Consider the following 27,888-nt stretch of genomic DNA (forward strand, 5'->3'; position numbering starts at 1 on the left):
ATTCATCTTTACACTGAAAACATAAACAATATAATGGGAAGAAGTGGCAGGTAGAAACATTTTGTAGAAGGCAAACTCGTCTGCATTCTCCCAAACTGACATTGCTTTGATGAGGCGGGTCTACCCCCATGATCTGGCATTTTTATTGGGTATAAAAACACACACAAAAGCACTGAAACTTTAACAAACTGTGTTAATCCTTTATTACATCAATCTCTGTACAGTTGGGACAAACACCGCACGCAGACTGGCTTGTTCTCAGGGCGTGCCTTGCCAGGGGTTTTCAGTGCGACGTCCCAAAATCTCAAGCAAACGAAAGGACCACTGTGTCTTGGCACTTCCACAACACTGATTCACAACACCCCCCCCCCGTCCTAGTGACAGCTTGTCACGATTCGGGAGGAAGTCGGGGCTTGTGTGCGCCCCTCAGGTGGGGCGGTGGCCACCTCACTGCGGAGGGTCCGATAAATTAACACACCTTTACCTGCCCGTCCTCAGCCAGCCTAAAGTGTGCTTCTGTGGATCTGTGAGAGACGGGGGGGTGAGGGGTGGGCCCCCCTCTCTGTCGCCCCAGGATAGCGGGAGAGACGGGGGGGGGGTCCCGGTCCCGCTGAGGGCCCAACAGTCCGCCTCGCCGCCAGGCTCAGCAGTTCACCCCCAACCCGGTCCAGTGGTCCGGCACCATCAGGAAGTACTTATCCATGGCCTCGCAGAACCGGGCCCGGTACAGCTCCGGGGAGACCACCGTGGGCAACTTCCCTGGGGGGGAGGGAGTACAGATCAGTCCCACAATGCACTCTGCCATACAGGCATTCAGTCACAGATTGGATTGTGATTAAAAATGAGCATTAACTATTATGATTATTAGCACTGTTATTAGTATTATCATTATATACCAAGCCATCTGGAAGAGACTGGCAGGTACATGTGTATTACCCTGGCAGGTACAGGTGTACTACAGGTGTTTTACCCTGGCAGATACAGGTGTATTACAGGTGAATTACCTTGGCCGCCCAGAATTCCAGTGGATTTGACCACCATTTCCAGTTTCTTGTCCCAGGTGAAGGTCCGAATGTAATCTGGAGGGGAGGAACATTTTTCAGACAGGTGTTACAGGTGAATGTCACACACACAGGAAACAGCGGCATTTTGAGGAAGTAGAGGAGGAGGTGACTAGAGGTGAGGATGAGAGGCACTGACTGGGGCTGTACAGCATCTGAGTGCCGCCGCAAACGCATCCATACGTCTGTTCACAACTGCGCATATTTATCTGCGCTTGTGATGTCATTCTCTGGAAACAGCAGGATAAACCAGGGGCTCAAGCCCAGGGGTTTAGGGGTCCTACAAAGACGAGGAGGTCCCCCCCCTCAAGACGGAGTATGGGTCAGAAAATTCTGGGTGCCAAAAAATAACTCAATTTCCCTCATTTTTATCTGAATGGGGATTTGGCTAACAGAAACGGCTGAAGCAAAAATATTTTGTTCAAACTAGAAAGTTCTGATCGAAAAAAAGTATTTGTAGCCATATTGTGTGGATCAAAACAATCCCTGGTTGTACACAAACGCTCTTATTAAGCGGCTGAGCGTGATGATCGTTCAAACGGGAAACGGGGCAGCGAGCAGAAAATGGCGGCTACACCAGCTGGAGGAGGAAGCTGCGGGAAACAGATGGGACCAGAGCAACAGGAAGTGATGTCACAAAACCTTGGGCGCTGCGGGGGGGGTGGGGGTGGGGGGGGGGGGGGTGAAGAGGGCGCATCCCGATGATGCCCACCACCAGCTGGAGAGGAGGAAACTGTGGAAAACAGACGGGACCAGAGCCACACAGGAAGTGATGTCACAGAACCTCGGGGTGTGCGGGCGGGGGTGCGGGGTGGGCGGGGGGACGTACCGATGATGCCCACCACTAGCTGGTCGGTGGTGTCGTCGCGGCCCACCAGCAGCGAGTAGTCGATGATGAGGTGGGAGGTGAGGAAGAAGGCGTCGCTGTGGATGGCGGCGCGCAGGATGGCCTTGCAGTGCGCGCGGATGTACAGCGGGTTGTCGTGCACCAGCCGCAGCAGGTTCTCGTCCAGCAGCACCACCTCGCAGCTCTCCTTGCCCGAGTCCGTCTTCACGTTGCGGTTCCGCAGCGACCCCTTCAGGTCGAACACCTGCGCCATCTTGCGTCCGTAGAACAGGTTCTCCATCACCAGCAGGTCCAGCTTCTTCTCCGTGTTGTTCTGAGAGTTCTTGTAGCCGATCCGGTACACGCCCAGGATCTTAGCCAGTGCGGTGGGGCGCTAGGGGGTCACAAAACACACCTCAGAGTCTCAGTTACTGTATTTAGTGCACACACAAACATCAGATTCTCAGTTAATGTGTTTACTAAATGGCTGTGGGTTTGGTTGAGCCACACAGCTCCCCCACAGTGGCTCCCCTCTGCCCCCCCCCAGTCCCCCCCAGTCCCCCCCCTCCAGCCCCACCCCCCACCCCTACCTTCTGCTGCACAGCTCCAGTGATGTAGGTGAAGTAGTGCGGAGCGAAGTCCAGGAAGGACTGCACCTCCAGCCTGGGCATCTGCTTCAGGATGAACCGGTCATCTGACAGAGAGGAGCACGAGTCAACCACTTTACAATAAAAACCCCAAACCCCGACCCCAACCCCAACCATAACCCAACCCCAAACCCCAACCCCAACCCCAACCATAACCCAACCCCAAACCCAAACCCAAACCCCAACCTCAACCCCAACCACGAACCCCAACCCCAACCCCAACCATAACCCTAACTCTAAGAATTAGCTTCAGGATGAACCGGTCATGACAGAGAGGTCAACAGGTCAACAATCAGTTACAATAAAAATCCCAAACCCCAAACCTTAACCCCAACCACAAACCCCAACCCTAACACTAACACTAACCCCAAACCCTGACCCTGACCCTGGGCATCTGATTCAGACTCAGCGGGGGGCGGCTCACCTTCGGTGGCGTAGAAGACGGCGCCGGACTTCCCCCCGCGGGCCTGCCAGTTGACGCAGTGCGAGAGCGAGCGCACGAAGTCGTCCTCGCTGCTCTCCATGATCTCCTCGCGCATGCGGTGGAACTCCTCCGCGTAGTAGATCCGGCAGTAGAACTTGGCGTTGGCGTCGGAGAACTCTGAGGAAGGCACGCGGTCGCATCGGCACTGGGCTTTGTGATCACAGTGTGACTACACTACTCAATGGAAGAAACGCTGTTACACGCTGGCGAAACATCTAGTCTGCTTTTGGCTTCAAGAACATTCTAAAGCTGATGTCACAATCACCGCCGGTAACTGAAAGCAACAGAGTTCTAGAATAGCGACTTAGAATTTTGAGAAAAACATTCCAAAAAAAACCTACTCCTCAAAGGGCTAAACTCATATACATGTAACACTGGATGTGTTGGAAATAGTGAGCATCCAGCCATGTGACAGACAGCAGTAGAAGAACCTGAAACTCACGCAGTTCAATGTGAGGATTGCCTGCCACCTTCTTCTGCTTGTCACCTCCGTCTGGCTCTTCTGAACGAAAAAAGAAATAAGAAACATGAATGAATGAATAGCATTTGACCTTTGACACCTCTCAAATGTACAGAAGAGTAAACCTTCGCAGGATAACCAGCCCAGCAGATGCAGGGCCAGGCGCTGCCCTGGTGCTGTTTGACCTTTGACCTCGGGGGACGGATACTCACTGAGAGGGTCTGCCTCCATGCTGGTCCGCCCCGCCAGGGGGGTGGCCGCCTCGCTGGGTTTGGCGGGGCTGTTCTTCACCCGGTTCTCTCCCGCGCTTCAAGGGAAAAGAGAAGGTCAGTCAGTCTCTGTGAGCCTGGCTCAGGAGTCCTCAGTCTTACCCAGAAAGGGCCGGTGGGGGTGCAGGCTTTCGTTCCAGCCAAGCAGTTACACACCTGATTGTACTGATCAATGTCCTTAGCAAAGACTCCAGTCTGCAGGTTTTGGATCGGTCTGTAAGTTTTTGATTGGTCTGTACCTGTTGGTCTGTAGGTTTTGGATTGGTCTGTGCCTGTTGGTCTGTAGGTTTTGGATCTGTCTATACCTGTTGGTCTGTAGGTTTTGGATCTGTCTGTAGCTGTTGGTCTGTAGGTTTTTGGTCTGTACCTGTTGGTCTGTGCAGTCTCCTCGGCTCCAGTCTTCACAGTGACCTTGGAAAGGTCCTCCAGAGCCGCCTTGTACTCCTTACAGCTGGGAAGCACAGTATCGCCACGGCAACAGCATCATTAGTGTCGTCACGACAACAGCATCGTTACAGTATAGTCACAGCAAACTCAGCCCCACTAGATGTTTCTCATTTATTTTATTTTTTGTCAATTTCTTTATTTTCTTTTTCAAATTCTGAAACTCAAGAGACATACATCTCTGGCATCATCACCTTGGTAACCGTGGCTTGATTTAGATATAAGCTCAGTGAACAACTGTAACATAATGCAGTAAAGGGTGTTACAATAAGAGAAAGGGGGGCTGGGCTAGGCGATAAACCATAATAATAATTATTCTTAAACCTTTTTTAAAGACACTGTTTTGTTTTTCTATGGCTGCATCATGCACAGGTAACACACACAGGTAAGGGACTCACCTGAGGGCGAAGGCGATGATGGAGCTGGGCTCTCTCTCGCACACAGCGATGGGAACCCGCTCGTGCTCATACATCAGGTAGTGCTTGTCCGGGTCGCTGACAAAGACAGAGGGGGCAGAGTTCAGAGATACCCCACTGCATCATGGGAAAAATCTGTCACCATATAAAATGCTTGCTCAGTTACAGCTGAGCCTGGCTTTGAAGGGGAGGCACACTCACAATGGGAAAGGGATGGGGTTGTAGCTGTTGCCAGGCAACAGGTTGGCCAGGATGGCTTTCATGGTGGACTTCTCCTTCACCTGGCTGTCATTGGAGCCCAGCAGATGTCCGTCAAACACGTCTGCGAGAAAAGGGGAGGGGCATTAACGGCTGAGGGGAATGGCCTGGGAGTGAGTGTGTGTGTGTGTGTGTGTGTGTTTGTGAGTGGGAGCGAGTGTGTGTGTGTGAGTATGTGCGTGCATGCTTGCCTTCTGGGATGCTGATGGAGTCCTGCTCAGGGAAGGACGGTCCACAGGAGAGCGGTTCTGATCCCGCCTCCCCCGGCGACGGCAGCTGCAGCAGCGAGGACGACCCCGAGCCTGAGGGCAGCGTGCTCAGGTACCGATCCTCTGTCAATCAACAGGCAGGGACACGCCCATCAGCAACACGAGCCAATGGGATGAAGCCACTGGAGGCACAGGTCAGGGGTCATCTTACCTTTCTCTCCGTTCTGCACCACGGGGGAGGGGTTTCGGGGGGAGGACTCCAGAGCGCTCGTCTGTCAATCAAAACCAGGGGAGTTAACACACCACACCCTTCTGTATCATGGAGATCACTGTAAAAGTATGTGAGGCTAAATTAAAACATACTCGCAAGTGCGAAGGCACACCCAGCTTCTGTCTACCTGCCTGCCTGCCTGCCTGCCTGCCTGCCTGCCTGTCTGTCTGTCTGTCTGTCTGCCTGTCTGTCTGCCTGCCTGCCTGCCTGCCTGCCTATCTGTCTGTCTGTCTGTCTGTCTGTCTGCCTGCCTGCCTGCCTGCCTGCCTGCCTGCCTGCCTGTCTGTCTGTCTGTCTACCTGCCTGCCTGCCTGCCTATCTGTCTGTCTGTCTGTCTGTCTGTCTGCCTGCCTGCCTGCCTATCTGTCTGTCTGTCTGTCTGTCTGTCTGTCTGTCTGTCTGTCTGTCTGTCTGCCTATCTGGCTGTCTGTGTCTGGAATGTGGGATGTAAGCTTCAGTAGAACAGAGTGGATAACATACTGGCCAAGGAGAAATTAACACAGTCAGTCAGTCTGTCCGCCCCTGTAAGGACGTGCTCCTGGTAGTAACACGAAGCGAAAGCGAGGAGGATCATGGGTAACTCACCTTGCTGTCGTCCGTCTGTCTGTGTCTCCCTGGGCTGGGCGGGACAGACAGACGTTTCCGGCCCTTCTCCTGCTGGAACAGGTCCTGGAGCCTGAGAGAGAGAAAGAGAGAGGGAGAGAGAGAGGGAGAGAGGGTCAGTATTAGTGTGCATTGGTTAGCAGAAATGTTTAGCAGTTAGTGTGCGGTCATCAGTATTTGTGTAGCGGTCGGTGTCGTCGTCAGTATTGCGTCGCGGTAGATGTGTGGCAGTCCGTATTGTGTAGCGGTCGTTAGTATTGTGTCGTGGTCACTGTGTGGCAGTCCGTATTGCGTAGCGGTCGGTGTGTGGCAGTCCGTATTGCGTAGCGGTCGGTGTGTGGCAGTCCGTATTGTGTAGCGGTCATTAGTATTGTGTCGCGGTCAGTGTGTGGCAGTCCGTATTGTGTAGCGGTCGTCAGTATCGTGTCGTGGTCAGTGCGCGGTCCGGGCGGTGCGCTCACCGGGTGTTCCAGGACTGCAGCGTTTCACACAGGCTCTGCTTCTTCATCACCACCGACTCCAGCACCGCCTGCAGCTGCTGCGGCGTGTCCAGCCCGCAGGAGAGCAGCCGCGCCTGCAGCTTCTCGATCCAGCTGCGCAGCTCCACCTCCTCCATCTGCACATACGCAGTGCAGCCACACACGAGGGAACAGGAAACAGGAAGCTGTCAGAGCGTGTGGCCATGTCTCCACGGTCTCACAGTTCTACATTAGGCTAACATGTCTCCTGTGACCTGCACATAACATTCTAAACTAGGGCTGCCCAACCCTGCTCCTGGAGGTTTACCGTCCTGTAGGTTTTCTCTCCAACCCCAATAAAGCCACACCTCATTCAACAGCTATAAATCTCCTTGAGCTGCTTCTGAGTAGGGTCAGGTGTGCCAAAGTAGGGCTGAAGTGAAAACCTACAAGATCTAGTAAGATCTCCAGGAACAGGGTTGGGCAGCCCTTTTCTGAACCAATCAGGACTCAGGAGATAACTCAATGAGAGTATATTATAAAACTGGGGGTGTTCACAGCTGCGGGGGGGAGGGTGGGGGCAGGGGACCTACGTCTTTCTGAGCAAACAGGTCCTCCATCTTCTCCTCGCGGGTCTTGCTGAAGGTTTCGGTCTTCAGGGAGGTGAGCCGGTCGTCGATGGCCAGGTACACCTGCGTCACCCTGAGGAGGAGAGGAGCAGAGGAGTGAGCGTCGATGGGGGGGTGAGGTGGATGGGGGGAGCGGACGGGGGAGCGGGTGTGGGGGGGTGAGGCGGATGGGGGCGGACAGGGGAGCGGGCGTGGGGGGGGCGGACGGCTCTTACTTCTGAGTGAAGTCCTTGAGGTCCTGCAGCAGGCTGTTCTTGGAGGGGCCCTGGTTCCTGATGAAGATCTTTTGGGGGGGCAGGCAGATCTCCAGCATTCTCACTGAGGTGTAGCTACAGGAAAGACAGGAGAAGAAAAAAAAAAAAAAACACCCACTTTTTTTCGAAAAACATCCAGAACATTTAGGATGCGGGACACCAGTGCAGCACAATCCACTTAAAGGGTGGGGATGAAGAGTGGTATGCATGGCTTTGGCAGACGGTCTGGCCCCACCCACCTGAAGGACGCCACCATCTGGTTGTAGGAGAAGTACTGGTGGTAGTCCTTGTGGATGGAGTGCCCGCAGGGCTCCGCGTTGGCGCGGCGAGTGTACTGGTGCCCGTAGAACCGCAGCTCCAGGTACTTGGCGAAGGACATGGACCAGGAGTCGTTGGACAGGGGTACGACCGGCGTCACCTGCACGGTGTGACATCACAGACACGCGCACACCTGATGTAGCTAGGTTCTAAGCTCTGTGTTCAGCACAGGGTTTTAAATCCATTTTATAAGACTGCAGAACATCTCTCCCTCCTGTGGCCTCTGCCTAATCTTGTTGAGGTTCATGTTTTTGAGTACAAACTTGGATAGCTACTGCATGCAACACATAATTGTATAAATACGGACCGTTATAAGACAGGGGTCCTCAACCTTCTCCAGAAAGGGCTGGTGTGGTTGCAGGCTTTTGTTTCAACCAAGCAGTTACACGCCTGATTCTATCAACCAAGGTGCTTAGCAAAGACTAGTGGTCGATCAGTAGAGTCAGGTGTGTTACTGCTTAGTTGGAACAAAAGCCTGCACCCACACCAGCCCTTGGACAAGATCGGGGACCACTGTTATAAGACATGACTGCTACTTGGTCTTAATAAAAAATTATGGCGGAAATGACATCTACACATCAATTCCAGTGGGAGGGTGTTGCCCTGAGATGGTATGGGCGTCCTACTCCAGGATTCAAACCTGGTTGCATGCCCCCACCTGCTCGCTCGCTCACTGCCCCCCCCCCCCGCCCCCCACCCACCTGCTTGCAGATGCGGCACCAGGAGTAGTTGAGGATGGTGTGCTGGTACCCCGGCACGGGGGAGTCCAGCTCCTTCAGGACGATCTGCACGCAGCCGTTGCCGTGGACGAAGCGGCGGATGTGGTGCACCATGGGAGTCTCGCAGAACATGCTGGGGCACTGGTAGGACGGCCTGCTTCGCACACACACAGGGAGGGGCGAGGGGGCATAACATGGCCGCCAGATGGGACTTGTTACTGTCACTACCACCAGTAGCTCTACTTTAATAATGTTACCAGAAGTTACCCTGCTATATCAGTTTATATACTCATGTACTTATGCACAATTATACAGCTAGCTCGGTCACCTATAACACAAAAAACATTTGGAACAAAATAATCCTGAACCCATATAAGATGTGCTTCTCATAAAAATCAAAACAACCTCTTTCAAAAAAACAAAAAACAAAAAATGTATTTTAATGATTCAGGTCTTTGCAATCACATATGGCAGAAATCAACAAGTACTGGAAAATCGATGCAACTCATTCAAGAAAGTTCACCACTTACAAGCAGAGCGTTCAAACATTCAAAGCCACCAATAGATGGGACATGGAGAACAGTGACAGACATTTTTGCCTAAATGTTTAATTTAAGTCTCCAAATCCATAACGTTTTTACCTGAAACAGTATCTTTCTAAAAATATGCCGAGGGTCAGATCATTCTTTCCGTAGAATTCCATCGTCACAATCCTGTCACAGAAAGCAAAAGAGGAGGAACAAGAGCAGGGTCAGTAAAAGCTCGTTGGCATGACGATGTCTGTCCAGAAAGCGAGAGGGGCGGGGCTTACCAGGGGCTGACGCAGGGGTTGGGGGCGGGGCTTACCAGGGGCTGATGCGGGGGTTGGGGGCGGGGCTTACCAGGGGCTGATGCAGGTGTTGGGGGCGGGGCTTACCAGGGGCTGATGCGGGGGTTGGGGGCGGGGCTTACCAGGGGCTGATGCGGGGGTTGGGGGCGGGGCTTACCAGGGGCTGACGCAGGGGTTGGGGGCGGGGCTTACCAGGGGCTGACGCAGGGATTGGGCGAGTTGTTGGACTGCGCAGACGAGCTGCTGAACAGCACGCAGAGCCTCTGGTGGTTGATGGGGTTCAGGCAGTCCATCTGCGGAGCAGAGCCACACAACTGACTTACCCTGAAGTTCTGAACTAACTGACGTCTACCTGTGATCAGGTAGCACTGACAGCTAGCGCCAGAGGGGCTCCTGGATTTTGGTCTATCCAAACCCACATAAACTGGATAAATCGTTAGGCATACTGCGCACACGTATCGGTTTAATGGATGTTTTTTAAAAAATATATACAGTAAGGACAGTGTTCATTTCCCTCCATAATGGAAACCGAAATATACTGCAGTTTATTGTAATATATTGTATTGCATTGTAATATGTAGACTTTTTAAACAATGTAATTATATGTATATATATATGTGTGTAATTTTCAGAAAGAACACATTGCAGTATCTGAAAGCAGCAACTATTTATAATTTCTCCACATAAAGCGAGCAAATGTAACAATATCATAGTCTGAAATATATGAATATATCAGAATATATTTCTGAATATATGTGTTCGGTTCCTCCGTACCTTGGTGGCCCAGGTCATGTCGCTCTGGGGCGGGCCCCGCTCCTCCTCACTGTCGGCCTTGACGGGCGGCGCCCTGGGGGGCGGGGCCTCCCGGGCCGGGGCCGGGGCCTGGGCGAAGGGGTCGGCGTCCCGCGCGCGGATGCGGCCCCCCTGGGCCCGGAAGTCGGCCAGGGTGCGGGCCAGGTCCTGGCTGCCGCCCAGCTGCTCGGCGATGCGCATGCTGGTCAGCCGGTGCGACGGCAGCACCCGGATGGAGCGGGGGGCGGGGGCCGCGGTCGCCGCGGCGACGCCGTTGGCCACGCCCCCCGGGGGAGGCCCCGCCTCCTTGAGCAGCTGCCTCTTGCGGCGGCCGTCGAGCTCGCGGAAGTCCTTGCTGAGCAGCGGGGACAGGTAGACCTGCTCGGGGAAGTAGTCGCGGCTGGGGCAGCGCAGCCCGGCCGGGGTGAGCAGGAAGGGCTCCTTGAAGGTGATGAAGGGAGAGATGCAGAGGATGATGTCCTTCAGCTCCTGCCGAAACGCCGCCGAGAGCGACTTCAGCCGGTCGTCGGACGAGGCCACCTGCTCCGCCACGAACATGCCGGTGTCGTCCTGCAGCGGGTCGCGGAAGAGCCGCGGGGCGGGGGGCGGCGGCGGCGTCTCCGAGCCCGAGCTGTCCCGCGAGTCGCCCCGCGACAGCGCCCGTTTTGGCCCCGCCCCCTCCGCCATCGCCCCCGCCATCGCCCCCGCCTCCGCCTCCAGGTCCGGGATCAGGAAGGGCGGGGACACGGGAGGGGGCGGGGCCGGGGGGCAGGAGACCGGGGTGGAGGTGAGCACGTCCGGCCCCGCCCCCTCGGGCCCCGTGAAGGACGAGGCCGAGCCCGCCGCCATGCCCTTGGGGCTCCCGCCGTCCCGGGGCGATGACTCCGCCCCCGCCCCCGCCGCCGGCTTCCCCGGGGGCCCGTCCTGCTCCAGGAGCCCCGCCCCCCCGTCCCCCGACTGGAATGGGTCACTGCCGTCCATGCTGCCCCGCTCTCCTCCGTCCTCCTCGTCCTCCTCCTCCTCCTCCTCCTCCTCGCCCGTGGCGCTCTCCAGCAGGCAGGGGAAGGAGCCGGTCTTGGCCAGGCTGGGCGGCATGGCGAACTCGTCCATCAGGAAGGAGATCTCCAGCTGCGAGTGGTACGCCACGCAGATCATCAGCACGATGATCTCCTTCACCCGCGCCAGCTCGTACTCCGCCGCGCCCCGCAGCTTCACCGTGCAGCCCAGGTGGGCGGGGCAGCCCTCGAAGAACATCAGCGTCTTCGCCTCGTCTGCCAATGGAACAGCGGGGAAGAAAGGTGAGTGGCAACCGAGCTGGCCATTCAACAGCAGTTTCAAATCTGACCAATGAAGACTGACCCAGTATTCACACAACCAGGGCTGTCCTCCCAGATGTAATCTACAATATTCTTTATGGTTATCAAAATATACGCATGTCGATACACATTCAGTGTTTTAAAAGTACTTTAAGCTAACAGTGGCATGGAGGACATTAAATTCTACAACCAAACCAAACACTGATGATAAATGCAAAAACTGGCAGTGCATCTATACTATATGTCCAGACCAGACGAGTTGAGAGAAGAGTGCTGCCTAGACCAGATGAGTCGAGAGAAGAGTGCTGCCTAGACCAGATGAGTCAAGAGAAGAGTGCTGCCCAGACCAGATGAGTTGACAGAGGAGAGTGCTGCCTAGACCAGATGAGTTGAGAGAGGAGAGTGCTGCCTAGACCAGACGAGTCGAGAGGAGAGAGTGCTGCCTAGACCAGACGAGTTGAGAGAAGAGAGCCCACTCACTGTTGGCCAGCTGGAAGGAGTGCAGGCAGAACTTGTGGCATGTGCCGAGGCGGGGTTTGGTCAGCAGCTGGTCCATGGACATGACCAGGTCCCCCTGCGTCATACGGCTCACTCTGTCCAGCACTTGCTGCAGACGAGACATAAACAGACACGCGATGACCACATGCCTGATGACTACACACCTGATGACTACATCCCTCCCGTCCCTGAAAATAACAAGACTCAACAGCTCGGCAGTCACGTGGAACTGAAATGAAGCAACAACAAAAAAATTTGAAGAACAACTAATTATTTGTTTTTTTTGTCTTTCTCTACATTACTGATAGTAACCATTAAAAAGATTTCTGTGGCGGTGGAAGTCATTATATAACAGTTATCCTAAAATCTTGTTCCTTGTGTGTGCGGGGGCCATTTTGAAAGCACAGGCACACAGATGAAGCACATAGACATTCTGAGACATGGCTGAAGCTCAGACGGTTGGGCGAGTGGGAGGTGGTCAGTGAGCAGGTGAGGGGGGGGGGGGGGGCGACGGTGGAGGGGGGGCACTGACGGGCTTGACGTTGATGACCAGCGTGATTCCGTGCTCCAGCAGCATGTCCTGGGCGATGCGCGACACGGTCTTCTCCACCAGCACCAGGTTGGGCCGCACGTCCGCGATGCGCTGCACGTAGTTCTTCAGGAACTCCCGCTCCTGCCGGACGAAACGCGGACGAAACTCGCGGTCAAAAGAGTTTTTAGAACACCAGTTAATTCAGCCAATCACTGAGCGGTATCACAAAAGCACAATAATACTACTGATACAAATACTACTACAAACAGTACTACTACCACACTAATAATAATGATAACATTTTGATTTATCTAACGCCTTCTTAAATGACAATTTATTGTCCTTTAAAGTCACAACAACTTTGTGAGAATGTTGCGCATTAGCTGGGACAGCAGGGGGCGCTGACCTGCAGCACGATGGGGTCGATGCAGGTGAACTTGGTCTCCTCCCTGTACAGGTACTCGATGGAGCACTTCAGCAGCAGAATCTTGGGGTTCTTGATGTAGGAGTTCATCTGTGGAGAATGAGAACAGCCAGGAGGCGTACACTGTTAGAGCAGCTATAGGGGATGTACACTGTTAGAGCAGCTATAGGGGATGTACACTGTTAGAGCAGCTATAGGGGATGTACACTGTTAGAGCAGCTATAGGGGATGTACACTGTTAGAGCAGCTATAGGGGGCGTACACTGTTAGAGCAGCTATAGGGGGCGTACACTGTTAGAGCAGCTATAGGGGGCGTACACTGTTAGAGCAGCTATAGGGGATGTACACTGTTACAGCAGCTATAGGGGATGTACACTGTTAGAGCAGCTATAGGGGGCGTACACTGTTAGAGCAGCTATAGGGGGCGTACACTGTTAGAGCAGCTATAGGGGATGTACACTGTTAGAGCAGCTATAGGGGGCGTACACTGTTAGAGCAGCTATAGGGGATGTACACTGTTAGAGCAGCTATAGGGGATGTACACTGTTAACTGTATATACCACACTGTAGTCTGTGGGGTAATTACACTATTCTGATTTTTCCACACAGTCGCATGACACACTCCTACCTTCTTATGGGCGATGTTCTTGGTGCAAACAAAACCGTTCACCACAGCAGAGTCAAACTTCTTCCCGCCCGGGATCTTGGGTTAAAAAAAAACAAAAAGAAAAAAAAAGACACAATACAACTGGCTGGTTATAATTGGTGTGTGCCAGACACACACACTAACGTCATATCCCATGACTACTGGGTGTGGGGCTCTGTTCACTCCTGAGTCGTGAGACATCGCAGTGCTAGACTGCACTGGCGCTACGCTAACGCTAATTTTGTGAAAACTTGTGAAACACCAGAAACTCAGAAACAGCAGCCTGTTAACTCAAAGGCTCTCGGAAAGGCTCGATTTTGACCAACATTTCTTTTTTTAGGCTTTTCCCCCTTTTTCTCCTCAGTGTGGAAATTCCCATCATGCAGTGCTCATCATAACTGTTGCTGTCGATTTGGGTAGCCCAAGAGACAACATTTCTTGACAAATCAACAGAAGAAAACCGTGACCAAGACCGTAACAGGAGGCGGGGTTCTTGTCTGAATTCGCTGGGTCGCGGTGTGAGTTGGGTTGTGGTGTGAGTCGGGTGTGAGACAGGTTGTGGTGTGATTCGGGTGTGAGTCGGGTTGTGGTGTGAGTCGGGTGTGAGTCGGGTGTGAGACGGGTTGTGGTGTGATTCGGGTGTGAGTCGGGTTGTGGTGTGATTCGGGTGTGAGTCGGGTGTGAGTCGGGTGTGAGTCGGGGTGCCGTGCGGTCCGAGCCGAAGCGGACAGGCCGTTCGCCGGTCTCTGCTCTGACCTTCTTGATGTGGACGAACTGGCGGATGTCCATGTCGTCGTCGCAGCTGCGCACGTCCGGCCGCACCGTCTGCACCACCTGCCGCACCACCGGCACGATGATGTCACGCCACGACAGCGAGAGGGACTCGCTGTACAGCAGCTGCTGCAACAGCGCCATCATGTGGCTGTGGTTGGCGGAGCTGCAGAGAGGGTATGGAGACAGAGGAAGTCTGAAGGAGCTACACCATTACGTTACGCTATACCCATAAACAGCAGACTAATTACAGAACAATCATCAGCACGCACTCAGTGATAATAATAATCAGTGATACGAGCCCACTTCCTGTTTCACATCCCACAGGAACAATATGACTGTGTGACTGTGACTATGAGCTAAGGCCGTGAGGCAGTGATTGGCTCAGCCTCGCTGGGCAATGATAGGGGGGGTAAGTACCCAAACTAGTTCCGCTGGTTTCATTGCTCTCTAGCGGCCACTGCTGGCCAGACCAGGCACTGCGGACGCACAAACTGAGAATATGCTGACCCTGTTATTCTCAAACGACACGGGCGGTATATGGTTTATGGACCAGACCAGCACACAGATTCAGCAGTGGGACGAACCAGTGACCTCTCGGGCAATGCTGTTTCAATGTTATCTCAATGTTGTCTGAACGCTGCCTGAACGTCGCCCTGAACACTCACAGCAGCCTCTCCATGGCCTTCTTCTCCCCGTTCTCCTCCCTCAGCTGGTCGAGCGAGCTGTGGTGCCAGCCCAGCGGGGTGAACAGCATCTCTTTGGCCTTCTCCTCCACCCGCCTGTTGAACAGGGACTCTGGAAGGGGATATCAGGATATCAGTATCACTAGGGAATATCAATATGTAGCAAGAGCCCTGTGAGATATAGATACATAGATGTCATATTGCACAAAATCTATTTTTATTTATTCATGTCTGTTTTTATCATGTGACTGTACAAGCCTGAATGCTGAATGAGTTTTCGGTTCTATTCTGGCTAATTTTGTGTGCATTATAATATATTTTATGATACACACAAACTATAATAACTATAATTTATTATATTATCATTAAAAAAACACACACAATTACAACATAGCAGGATAGTCCATAATATTTCATTTCCATAAGGGCACTCCTCTTAAAAAGAATCAATAATAAAACGTAGATTAAAAGACAGATATTTCAACATGCTACATGCTCCACCAACAAGTAACATTTGGACCCCGTCACAACATCACTTCCTGGGCCAGTGCTGGGGGGTGGGGGTGGGGGGGGGCTTACCTTTAATGAACGCGTCACTGATGGCGATCTGCTGCCCTCCGTCCTCTGTCACCAGGAGCTCCGCTAAAGGTCATGGAAAGGTCATTCAGCGCAAGAACAAACACCGACCGCAACAACGGTCCCCTTATCTGACACCCTGACTGAGGAGCCTGTCAACGCCAATATCTGGCAGGAAAAATGTCATCCCTTCAGCTAATCTGCGGCTCTGTTTAAACACCGCTTCATGATCAAAGGAAAGAGGGCCGTTAGTCACTGTTCTGTTACTCAAGGTACCATGTCATTCTCCAACTGTCTGCCAACATTTAACATTCTTAAAGCCACCAGAGTTCGGGCAGAAAAGGTTCGATGAGGACAGATGGCACATTTAAAAAAAAAAAATTTAATCGAAACCGAGATGATGATGTGAACAGAGTGCGCATGCTAAGCAAAGAAACTAATCTCGCAAACAGAGAACCCACACAAATACCAGGTTAAATTAAACCCTTTCCACAGAAGCTGATTAGCAGTCAAGCACACCCACAAGCCAGTCCTGATATGGACATGATTTTAGCACATCCTAAGACACACAAATAGTCCTCCTTTTTCTAGGAAATTAACAGCAAATTGCAGAATAAAAACAAAGAGGAAACAGCCATACCTTTCGAAATTAACTATCAACGGCCAGAAATACTCTCAAAACGTCCGTGAGTCACACAATAACGTGGAATGAACAGAATGGGAAGCTGCTAGAGCATTTGAGTGCTAATAGCCCTTCCTCTTCCTCTTCTCTTACATCACAAATGGGAGTCCCTTCTTTCCCCATCTGAGGAACATTGATCACAGTGATTTTCCATTTACTGCCATCCTGTTCCACTCCTTTTGTGGAAGGAGATACCGTCCAGTCACTTAACTGGACATCTTTAGCTCAGTGCTGCTTGTGGGTTAATGGACAAGGAAAAGCACAAACAGAGCATGGTAGCTGAGTGGCTCCTGTGTGGTAGCATTCATTCACAGCAATTTACACCTCAGATAGTTCCTGATAATTATCGAACAATGGCAAGTGCTAACCGGCACTCAGCACTCTACTCTGCATTCTACGTTCTGACGCAATCATTTAAAAAAAAAGCAAAACTCTTTTCCCAAACTGAATGTCAGCCGGTACTGCAGCACTAAATACGGTAAAAATAGATGGCACATTAGAAACATTATAAATATTTCATGCGGTCAGGGCCCAGCTTTTTAGCCGTGAGCAACGGCGGCTTCATCAAGACCGCCCCGCAATAACACAGCCGTTACCGCTGTGATGTCACCCGTGCTAATTCCCCGTGAGGTCCAGAGTACGGGGTGACTCAGGATAAAGAGGGGTGTGTGGGAGGGACAGAAGGGGCGGGGCTACAGCTTTAACAAGGCCCGGCTTCCAAACCAACGGGCTGACAGGAAGGTGCTGTCAGAAGCGGGCCCTGGCGGAACAGGCACAGGCGAGCTTCCTCCAGGGGTCTCGCACCTTTCTGCTCGGCCGGGTGCGGGGGCACGTGCGGGTACTTGGAGTGCTTCTTGATGTGGAAGTTGACGTTGTCCTGCTCCACGTTCAGGTTGATGGAGGCGGCAGAATCGCTGTCCACCGCCGACTGAAAGCTGCTGACCGAGGTTCTCTTACTGGGGCTGGCGGAGTCTGTGTGTGCGCGCGTGTGTGTGTGTGTGCATGGAGAGAGGGAGGGGTAGAGAGGGTGAGGGAGAGAGGGAGGGAGATAAAGAGAGAGGGAGAGAGAGGGGGGGGAGAGAGAGAGGGAGAGAAAGGGAGAGAGAGAGAGAAAAGAAGAAAGAGGGAGATAGAGAGAGAGAGGGAAAGCGAGGTAATGAGAGAGAAAGAGGGAGAGGGAGGGAGAGACGGAGAGGGAGAGTGAAAGGGGGGAGGGAGAGCAGAGGAGAGGAAGAAAGAGGGAGAGGGAGAGGGAGAGAGAGAGAGAGAAAGAAAGTGTGAGAGTGTAAATCTAAGCATACACACTCAGTATGATCTGCAATACTTCATTAGTCTGAACAGGTGAGTGAGGGAGCAGGAGGCCGGGCGGGGCGTTAGCCTTAGGCGTCGTACTGGGCATGGGGTACTCATCCGCCAGCTGCTCTGGATCGCTGTCGTCAAACTTTATGTCCTTGAACCAGGACGGCTCGGAGTGTCCCTCCAGGGAGTTAACGCTGTCGCTGTCCGGAGACGGGGTCTCAGAGAACTCCGTGCTCTGAGGAGAGGGGTGTTCTTCATCACCGTCATCATCATCAACAACATCATCATCATATCCATCATCATCACCATCTTCTTCATCATCATCATAATCATCACCATTTTCATCACTACTACCACCATCACCATCATCATCATCATCGTCATCATCATCTTCACCATCATCAACTGCTACACAGGTCAAAGGGCAAAACAGTACCTCTTTGGTCATATTATTTTGACAGAATTTTGCCCTTCTGAATACAGATACTATGTGTGGCACAGTAACTGGAAGAGAGTGTTGGAACCCACACCTGTAGAGGGCGATAGAGAGCGTACTCGTCCCTGAAAATCTGGTCATGGTGAGTGACACAGTCCAGCCAGCGTCCATCAACCAACGCCTGTCCTATAGCCACCGCCTGAGGCCTGCACAGAGAGAGGGGGGAGGGGGGAGGGAGAGAGAGGGGGAGGGAAGGAGGGAGGAGGGAGAGAGAGAGGGGGGGAGGTGGGGAGAAAGAGAGCGAGAGAGAGGGGGAGAGAGAGAGAGAACAAGAGAGAGGATTATTACCAACAGCCCCTGGGTTCCATGACTTCCCGTAACCACGGCGATAAAAAGGCGTATCCGAACCCCAGGAGAAACCTGTACCTCGTGGAGATGGTTCCGTTGCGAAGCAGCCAGATGACCAGCTCCTTTCCCACAATGCAGTTGGGGTAGGTGCGCAGCCAGTAGCGATGGTCCTGGAACTCCATGCCTGTGCTGTTGTGACAGATCTTCTTCCACAGGTCCTTCAGCTGGGATGAATCCTAGCGCGGGAAAAAAACAGTCAAATTCCAGAACGCCACAGTTTTATCACATATTACTTTACCTAAATGTAATTTAACTTAAGGATGAACAGCATTTGATGCAGTTAACCACTCAAACCACGGCAAACCCCAAACACATCTGCGGTTTAAAAGAGAAACAAAAATACTAAATACTAAAATAAAAATACTAAACTAAACTAAAATGCTACTAAAATACAACTGCTAAAATGCTACTAATACACTTTTAACCAGGACAGCTATGGAACAAACACAATAACTAGGTGAATCAAAGTGTGCAGTCTGAGTCTGGAGCACACAACTTTGTCAAAAACGTCAAACAGAATAAAAGATCGGGCTGATAAATGAAGAGCAGAAGCTGGCATAGCCAGCCCCCCCCCTTCAGAGGCGGTGGGGGGATGTTCTGGGGTGGGGGGGTACCAGCAGGATCTTGCGCTCCTCCTCGTTGTGGTCCGCTTTGGGCAGGGCCCGGCTGGTCTGGGGGCTGACGGAGCTGTCGTAGGACGGGACGATGGAGGACCCAGAGCGGTCCAGGGAGAGGTTGGTGATGCTGGCTGACCTGTGGCCACAGAGGACATGGATTTGGGTTCGTCACAGACACCAGCGTCTCAGCCAGCCCAGCCAACACTGATCAGCAGCACAAGTCCTCTCACCAATAACGCAGTGAACTTTCATACAGACGCTTCACAGAAGCGCAGAACATGTCAGACAAAACAACACAGCAGCAGATAGTCAGGTTAAGCTAATGATCCACAAACTGGTAAGGTACAGTATGAATAATAAACACACACACATACACACACACACACACACACACACGCGCGCGCACACACACGCACCTCTTCCTTGCTGGAGATTTGCCCACATCTTCTGGCACCGCAGTCAGTCTGGAGCTGATGCCACTGCCTTGCGATTCCTGATGGATCAGACTGGACACACAAGCAGACACACACACACACACACACACACACACACACACGCACAAAACATACAAATATTCCAATGCACATGTGTACACACATACACACAAATGCGCGCGCACACACACACACACACAAACAGGCACACACACACACACAAAAGCATTACTTTCTGCAACAAACCGGAAATGTACAATGTACTTGAGTATGTTTTTTCTCTCCGTCCTAGTTCATGTGAAAAAAACTACATTTTGTATCAGTACGCAGACATGCAAAAATTCTAATTCAATGGTGATCACAGCAAGCTTTCACTCAAAGAGGCGGAGAAGAAACCTCTAGAGAAAAACAACACTATCACTCACTTCTTTCTCATCCCAATGGGAGTTTTTCTATGTAAGGAAAAAAGAAAAAAGTTTTTTTTCAATACAGTCGGGCTCAATACAAATGTATTGAGAAGGTCAAATCGTTTCGGTCAAGAACATCAGTTTCAGGAACACTGCAGGCTGCAGGCATCTACCATCAGCTACACTGTGCGATTATTGATCCCAGTGCATGCACTAACTGACGGAATCAAAGAGTTTCAGAGGGGAAAAAATAAAAAATTGATAACCCACTTTTTTTTTTTGTTACAAACGTCAGCACGTTTGGCCTCGGGAATAGAGGACAGACACCTTCCTGTTTTGCAGTATCAGTGTGGGCCAAATTGAAAATATATTTGAAAAATGCCCTATACTGCTGTATATGATTCAATTGCTCATCCACACAAAAAAAACGTAAGGTACAATGAAATGATAATGAAAATACGGAAATAAAGTGGTGGGTTAGCAAATTTTTCCAGCCCGCACTAAAATAAAACCAAAAATATCTCCAGTTAAATTAATCGAGGTGAGCAACATTCCAATTGAAGGATTTAAACCCCCTTTAAGGGGGGGGGGTGGAGCTTGATCTACGGGAGGGGAATTCTGAATGGGGTGAATGGAGGGGGGCAGGCTGGGATGGGGGAGGCGGAGGGATAGCATGCGATGCAAGGACGGCGTGGGGGTGATGCGGGGGCGGGAGGGGGGGTTGGGATAGCATGCAGGGAGGGGAGAGATGCAAGGAAGGGATGGGGGTGATGCAGGGATGATGCCGGAGCGGGGAGGAGAGGGGAGGGGGGGAGGGGCACCTCTGCCAGGCCAGGTCCTCCTCCAGGAAGATGTTTCGGCTGGCCTTGCGCCCCCCCACGGGGGTGCGGGGCTCGCTGGGCTCCAGCACGCAGACGGAGCAGGGCGAGTCGGAGAGCGCGCTCAGATCCTCCCCGATGGAGCCCGAGTCGGCCGAGTGCGCGTAGCTCAGAGCGATCTTCCTGCAGTACGTGCAGGCCCGCAGGTCTCCTGCACACACACACACACACACACACACACACACACACAGGGATACACACACACAGGGACACACACACACACACACACACACACAGGGACACACACACACACACACACATGCACACACGCATGTACACACACACAGGGACACACACACACAGGGACACACACACACACACACACACACACACACACACAGGGACACACACACACACGCACGCACGCACACACACAGGGACACACACACACAGGGACACACACACACACACACACACAGGGACACACACACACACGCACGCACGCACACACACAGGGATACACACACACAGGGATACACACACACACGCACGCACGCACGCACACACACACAGGGATACACACACACGCAGGGATACACACACACACTCACACACACACAGGGATACACACACACGCAGGGATACACACACACGCACACACACAGGGATACACACACACGCAGGGATACACACACACGCACACACACAGGGATACACACACACAGGGACACGGACACACACACACACACACACACACACACACAGGGATACACACACACACACACACACACACATACAGATGCTGGGTGTCAGAGAAGCCTGGAGGCCTGCAATACACCAGGCTGACCACAAGACAGAGCATGACATCACAGCAGCACTGCAAAAAATTATTATTTAAGCTAACCATTATAGAGACTGCACAATGCTTCCGTAAGCACTACTTACCAACATTCACAAGCATTCATAAGCATTCTTAGCCTGCCATGGCAACTTCAAAAGCATCTCATACTGAACTATGTATCTGACAAGTTAATGTCAGAGTTATTAGCAGGCATGGATAACTAACCTTCAATGCCCACGGTCCCCCTGCTCCCACCCCCTGCCCCCCGCCACCCCCCCCCCCCCCCCCCGGTGCCCCCCCTCCCGCAGCACTCACCCGTGTAGCCCATGAACTTGCCGGGGATTTCCTGGCTGCAGCAGCGGCTGCAGAAGATCTGGCCGCACAGCCGGCAGTGGTGGCGGCGGCGGAAGGTGGTGAACTTCTCGTTGCAGTCGTAGCACTCCTTGCACTGGCTGTCCGGCATCCAGTACTGCTTCAGATCGCTGTCCTGCGGCGCGGAGCACAGACAGCATGGAAAACACCCCCGTGGATCCCTGTGCATACCCTGCATTACCCTTAATATGTCCTCCTGAGACCCAGTTTCAGCATAATAGAATATATAGTTCTTGAGATTAAGATCAGGTGTGGTGGTGTAAGCTGATGACTATGCATGCTGCTGTTATTCGTAAGCATGGTGTCGTTATCCATTAGCATGGTGTTGTTATCCATGAGCGTGGTGTTGTTATCCGTTAGCCGTTAGCGTGGTGTTGTTATCCGTTAGCATGGTGTTATCCATTAGCATGGTGTTATCTGTTAGCGTGTTGTTATCCGTTATCATACTGTTGTTAGCGTGCTGTTGGAAGCTATCTGTCATGCTGTTGTTATCAGAGCGCGGCTCGAACCTGACTCTTTCCCTCCATGATCTCCTTCAGTCGTTTGAGGGCGGTGCGGAGCTGGACGGCGGTGCGGGGGTCATGACTCCCCAGGGGGGCTTCCGACTTCCTACGGCCCTCTGTGACACACACACGCACACGCGCACACACACACACACACACACACATAGGAATGCTCAGTACTGCAGAACATCATGCTCCTGTAGCCTTGTATCAGCTCAGGACATTAAAGCATGACATCACAGCAGCACCAAACTTGAGGGATCAACCAGCCATGTGAGAGGGCACTGCAAAAGTCAATTATTATTTCCGCTAATCATTATGGAGACTGTATGGAGACAATGCTTCCGTAAGCACTACTTACCGAACATCCACAAGCACTCATAAGCATTCAAAGCCTCCTCTGGCAACTTCCAAATCATCTCAGGCTGAACTATGTATCTGACAAGTTAATGTCAGCAGTTATTAGCAGGCATGGATGCTAACAAACCTTCAAGACCACATGAGGATTATGTAATGCTTATGAAGCTTCCCTAGTGGTCAAAGAATGGGCAGGTCAAACCATGTAAGTATAAATTTCCCTTGAAACATAAAGCTACATAACAGAAAAAAAAAATGTTGAGAATACCTCTCAAGAAGCCAGTCATCATTAACGTCCATGTTCATATCTGACGCACTGATTTGCATTTTGTTAGTGAAGGCAGCCACACAATAAGCACATGCTAAGAGGTGCATAAAATTCACTCAACTCAAAACCCCATTCATAAAAACTCAGGTTAAAACGGAATCCGGTTATTAGGTCCATTGCTCAGCAACACTGCACACCAAACCGTTCCAGAATATTCACCAAGAAACAGTGAGAACTCTAAGCACTGCCTGAAAGCAAATTCGTAAAATGGATCCTGTAGACCGTCCGCTCCCCATTCCATGGCTGAAATAGGAAAAAGGAAAAAAAAAGAATATTGCTTTCCTCCCCCCCCCTATTTGCAATTCATCCACACCCCCCCCCCCCCACCTTAAGAAAAACAGAAACAAAATTGCAACAAAATTTAAATTTGAAAGACGTAAATTTTTACTGGCCGAGCTGTGGATTCAGGCCACAGTGGAGCCTGTAATGCAGGTATTTTTAGCTCACCGAATTTCTGTTTCCCACCCTGCGTTCTCTCCTCTCTGTCGCAAGCGTTACCTGTTTGTCACCCTGCTTTTGATACCTGTGACTGTTACCTGGCCAAAGCAGGGGTGACCTGCTCAGATCCTCCTTCTCCTCCAATCCGGCCTCCTCCCCCTCCTCCTACAGTCCAAATGCTACCGCTAACTCCACAGTTCCAACAATGCCGCGGGCACAGATCGCCCGTGGCAGCCAATAGGAACGGAGCACATTCAGACACACTGTGATGCAGACCGGGGAGCTGTGATTAGGGGGAGGGGTTTATTCTGTAAAAGTGGGTGGGGCTCAGGCACTTAATCACCACGGTGACAGACCTCTCTCTCTCTCTCTCTCTCTCTCTCTCTCTCTGTGTGTCTCAGAACACAGTGAGTAATCACGGCTCTTTGATCAGGTGACAGTGCACACCTCTGTCTCAGCGTCTGAACTCTGACGGGGGTCGTGCTTATCGCAACGCCTGCTCCAAAAGACAAAAACGCCACCGTGACATTTCCTGGCTGAATGCAGATACGGTTGCCGTCGGCTACCTTAATTTAATCATGCGAATGAAGCTATTACAGAGGCAAGGGCTCCCCCTGGTGGTAAGTCCCACTAAAACGCTGGCCCAGAACCAAATCCCTGAGCGGGACAAAGCCGCCTGTGTCCCAGGAGGACTGTGGGTAGGCCAAACCTGGCCACAGCAGAGGCGCTGTATGAGGGGAGGGGGGAATTTAGGACTTTTCCAAGTGCAGGGATGGGGTGGCCTGGGGTGGCGGGGCCCAATTTTTTATATCTATTCATGGGGCCCAGAATCCCTGAGGGCACATCTGGCCACAGGGGCAGAGGGTTCCAATCACTTCATTGTGCAAGAGCACCTCCTCTGGCCAGCTGGGTAAGTGCAGCCTGCATATTCCTGAGTAGCCCCGCCCACTCAGTGACTCAGTGTAGGGCCAGCAGGTCGAAGGGTAACGCGGGGCGACAGCATGTGCTCCGGAGGACGTACGCGCCCGTCTGCCTGGGTCTTATATAAGAGAGCGTAACTGAGTCACAGTCCACAGCAGCACCATGTGACCTGTGACCTGTGGCCTGCACCTCAAAGTCCAGTTTGAGCAGGAGCAGGGCCTCAGAAATCACACTGCTGTAACAATGATAGCGGTATCTGTCAATGATCACACTGGAATGGTGGACTTCCTCCAGGACGTTTAATTTAACCTACACTGCTAACCGATTAATTAGTTTCCAACACTGTACAAATCGAACAGTAGGCACTGCTGGCCATTCTAGACTGCAAATACAGCACAAGCATCTTTAAGATTTTAACAGTAAAAAAAAACATCCCAGTTACCCGGAATAGAAGTCAGTGCTGGATTAGGAGACTTTATTTTATCTACTTAATTAGCAGCCAGGACTCAAAGTTCCATATTTCTCGAGTATGTGTTTCACAGGCCTTTCTCTGAAATGTTTCCATTTGAATGTAATCTGAATATGGCCGTGTCCTCACACACCAACATATCAAATCCCATCAGCTGTAAAAATTAAGACTGCTCTCCTCATCTCCTCTGTTAATATTTAGCCTCCTGTGAACAGCCTACCCTCTATATTTCACCGCACGTCACTTTTATTCTGTGCCCAGCAGAGACGCACACACACCACACATTCCCTTCCAGGACGGCTGGCTGTCCTGAAACTCTTAGGTGAGTGTATTTACTGCAGGAAGAAGATGCTGGAGATGAACACAATAATGACAGGTGGGTATCTGTACAAAGCACAGGGTGTAGTTCCATGTAAGAACCTGAATTTGTGCGTGTGTGTGTGAATGTGAGTGGGTGTGTGTGTGTGTATAAGTGTGTGCGCGTGTGTGTGTATGTATCTGGGCGTATTAGTGTGTGTGTGTGTATTGTATGCGTATGTGCGGTATGTGTATGAGTGTGTGTGCAATAATGAGTGTGTGTAAGTGTGCGTATCAGTGTGTGTGTGCGTGTGTGTGTGTGCGTGTGTGTGTATGAGTGTGTGTGAGCGTGTGTGTGTATCAGTGTGTGTGTGCGTGTGTGTGTATGAGTGTGTGTGTGTGTGTATGAGTGTGTGTGAGCGTGTGTGTGTGTATGAGTGTGTGAGCGCGTGCGGAGCCGGTACCTGACGCAGTGGAGGTCCTCCGGAGCAGTTCGGGGGGGTGCTGCTTCCTGTGCGTGGCTGAGACGTGGAGAGCGTGGGCCGGACTGGACCAGCTGCCCCCCTCCCTCTGTGGAGACGCCACCGGCACCTCCGCCTTCTCCGCCACCGAGGGGGGGCGCCCCTCGTCTGAGCACAGACCAATCACAACAGCAGGATTACACCTCATGACCAATTACAGCCAATCACAGCGGCAGGACTACACCTCACAAACAATTACAACCAATCACAACAGCAGTTTTACACCTCACGATAAATTACATCCAATCACAACAGCAGGATTACACCTCACAACCAATTACAACCAATCACAAAAAAGGTTGTGTGATAGTGCCTGACAATGAACACCACCTGAAGAGTTGACCAGTGTTAGCCTGCTTACAGTCTCTAAGGAAGAGATATTGCACCAGTGAGGGTCTTAAACACTGAACTTGTGAAATCAGATCCCGTTTTATAAAAATGTGTCTGTCTCCAAACCAGCCCCACAGACAGAACCTTGCTGTCTATCTTCCTGTCCTTACCAATACACCCCTCTTCTCTACGTTTTTCAGATTACATGTTAAACATATTCATTTGCGGTAAATGAATCGTGGATGTTTATGATGTCACTGGGCACTGCCATTTTAAACCGAACTCAACACAGTCCTTCCGGAAAGAGCCGGGCATGGCTGCCGTCGAGCTCAGTTACGCCCAGCGTTGTACAGAGCACCCAGAGGCCTCTGGGGCGAGGTCACCGGAGGACAGGCAGCGGAGGCATGTCACATGACCGCCTGGCGTCGCACGAGCGTAACCCTCTGCCACATTCCCAAACCCAGAGCTGTGCCACATGACCCTCCAGGACAGGGAAGTCTCCCTCCCCCCCGCATGAATCACTGCTGCAGGCAGGTCACATGACTCCTGTGGTCACATGACCCATGCGGGCAGCTGTAAAGCACTCGGGCGTTTATGGATAACCGGCCAGACGCGAATAACGCAGCAGCATATTCCTGCAACACTGTCAGCTGCTGCAATATCCCTGTCCTTATCGCTGAAAAAAAGCTTTTACTGCCTCATGACTAGTTTAACTGTTTACTGACTTTCAAACAGTTTACTGTTACTGTTTACTGACTTTCAAACAGCACTGAAGGGATGTTGTTTGTAGTTGTTTCAGCTTGCGCTGCAAGTGCAGGTAACGGCAGGTGATCAGTGAAAAGTGGAAAACAAGGAACACATGCGCCTGATTCTTTAAGTCTGACAGAGACACAAAATAATCCATCCTTAACAAATAATCACACATTCACGGCCATAACATGTAACTCAGAACCTGTAACCAAAACGTAGGGAAGAAACAGGAATGTCTCACTGTGAATGAGCCCTGAAGAGAGTGTGTGTGTGTGTGTGTGTGTGTGTGTGTGTGAGAGTGTGTGTGTGTGAGGGGGTGTGAGTGTGTGTGTGCTCCTCACCTTTGCTGAAGCGGAAGAGGCTGACGAAGGAGCTGTAGGCCGAGCGGAGGGGGGGCTCGTCCTGCTCGGGGGTCAGGGGCTTGAAGTGCGTCAGGTGGGAGGGGCTCCGGGGCAGGGGGGGTGGCTCCGCGCTCCACTCCAGCGTGGAGGAGGAGGAAGAGGAGGACTTATCATCAGCAGCCATGTCACTGCTCCTGGGAGACAGAGACCCAGACGTGTCACTGCTCCTGTGAGACAGAGACAGAGACTCAGACGTGTCACTTCTCCTGTGAGACAGAGACAGAGACCCAGACGTGTCACTGCTCCTGAGAGACAGAGTTACTGCTCCATGTCACTGCTCCTGAGAGACAGAGTTACTGCTCCATGTCACTGCTCCTGTGAGACAGAGACTCAGACGTGTCACTGCTCCTGTGAGACAGAGACAGAGACCCAGACGTGTCACTGCTCCTGTGAGACAGAGACAGAGACCCAGACGTGTCACTGCTCCTGTGAGACAGAGACAGAGACCCAGACGTGTCACTGGTCCTGAGAGACAGACGGACACCAACAGAGGGACGTGAGAAACAGCCAGGCTGTTTCATAGCAGCATTCAGCTGATTCACATCTTCCATCGCATTCAAAACATTTTTACAGTGTGAATCAGTGGAGCCATTAAGTCACTTCGTAAATGCAAATTTATTAAGGAAGCCATTTTGCATAGCAGTGTGGCGGACCGAGCGCCTGTGCAGCTGTAGTCTGTGACCTCAGCGGGGGCTTTCACACTTCTCACCCACAGCATGCAGAATAACATCAATCCAGAAGTTAAAATGACATCTTCACTTTAACGAGTTTAACTGAGCAGAGAGTTCACATTGTCTCTTGGGAGCTTTATATAAATATCTTTTTTTTTTATTTTTTTTTTTTACCTAGCATTGATTAAAACT

The 27,888-nt window shown here is 51.8% G+C and overlaps 1 protein-coding gene across 8 annotated transcripts in view; it reads right to left on the reverse strand.

Moving 5' to 3' along the window:
- Positions 1-176: 176 nt before the first annotated feature.
- Positions 177-27,888, reverse strand: part of pikfyve (phosphoinositide kinase, FYVE finger containing) — a 31,319-nt gene continuing 3,607 nt past the window's right edge. The window contains exons 2-42 of one of the 8 annotated variants that reach the window (XM_035410831.1): positions 26,966-27,192; positions 25,488-25,652; positions 23,058-23,141; positions 22,220-22,329; positions 21,654-21,825; positions 20,501-20,708; positions 19,698-19,724; positions 19,255-19,344; positions 18,836-18,974; positions 18,240-18,397; positions 17,908-18,019; positions 17,471-17,612; positions 16,883-17,050; positions 15,400-15,462; positions 14,803-14,932; positions 14,120-14,300; positions 13,346-13,420; positions 12,700-12,807; positions 12,294-12,434; positions 11,744-11,870; positions 9,930-11,218; positions 9,348-9,448; positions 8,968-9,039; positions 8,309-8,483; positions 7,529-7,707; positions 7,251-7,364; positions 7,000-7,108; positions 6,410-6,564; positions 5,931-6,021; positions 5,286-5,346; positions 5,057-5,197; positions 4,809-4,929; positions 4,590-4,685; positions 4,115-4,198; positions 3,691-3,785; positions 3,461-3,520; positions 2,959-3,135; positions 2,478-2,581; positions 1,891-2,281; positions 1,005-1,079; positions 177-759 (exon numbers count right to left, since the gene is read on the reverse strand). In XM_035410831.1, coding sequence (XP_035266722.1) covers positions 644-759; positions 1,005-1,079; positions 1,891-2,281; positions 2,478-2,581; positions 2,959-3,135; positions 3,461-3,520; positions 3,691-3,785; positions 4,115-4,198; positions 4,590-4,685; positions 4,809-4,929; positions 5,057-5,197; positions 5,286-5,346; positions 5,931-6,021; positions 6,410-6,564; positions 7,000-7,108; positions 7,251-7,364; positions 7,529-7,707; positions 8,309-8,483; positions 8,968-9,039; positions 9,348-9,448; positions 9,930-11,218; positions 11,744-11,870; positions 12,294-12,434; positions 12,700-12,807; positions 13,346-13,420; positions 14,120-14,300; positions 14,803-14,932; positions 15,400-15,462; positions 16,883-17,050; positions 17,471-17,612; positions 17,908-18,019; positions 18,240-18,397; positions 18,836-18,974; positions 19,255-19,344; positions 19,698-19,724; positions 20,501-20,708; positions 21,654-21,825; positions 22,220-22,329; positions 23,058-23,141; positions 25,488-25,652; positions 26,966-27,149 — 6,390 coding nt within the window. In that variant the 5' untranslated portion in view covers positions 27,150-27,192 and the 3' untranslated portion in view covers positions 177-643. The remainder of the gene's footprint in view (positions 760-1,004; positions 1,080-1,890; positions 2,282-2,477; positions 2,582-2,958; positions 3,136-3,460; positions 3,521-3,690; positions 3,786-4,114; positions 4,199-4,589; positions 4,686-4,808; positions 4,930-5,056; positions 5,198-5,285; positions 5,347-5,930; positions 6,022-6,409; positions 6,565-6,999; positions 7,109-7,250; positions 7,365-7,528; positions 7,708-8,308; positions 8,484-8,967; positions 9,040-9,347; positions 9,449-9,929; positions 11,219-11,743; positions 11,871-12,293; positions 12,435-12,699; positions 12,808-13,345; positions 13,421-14,119; positions 14,301-14,802; positions 14,933-15,399; positions 15,463-16,882; positions 17,051-17,470; positions 17,613-17,907; positions 18,020-18,239; positions 18,398-18,835; positions 18,975-19,254; positions 19,345-19,697; positions 19,725-20,500; positions 20,709-21,653; positions 21,826-22,219; positions 22,330-23,057; positions 23,142-25,487; positions 25,653-26,965; positions 27,193-27,888) is intronic. The other 7 variants (XM_035410830.1, XM_035410832.1, XM_035410838.1 and 4 more) reach the window with 7 other exon arrangements.

This window comes from Anguilla anguilla, chromosome 3 (assembly GCF_013347855.1).
Source record: "Anguilla anguilla isolate fAngAng1 chromosome 3, fAngAng1.pri, whole genome shotgun sequence".
Taxonomy (NCBI): Eukaryota; Metazoa; Chordata; class Actinopteri; order Anguilliformes; family Anguillidae; genus Anguilla; species Anguilla anguilla.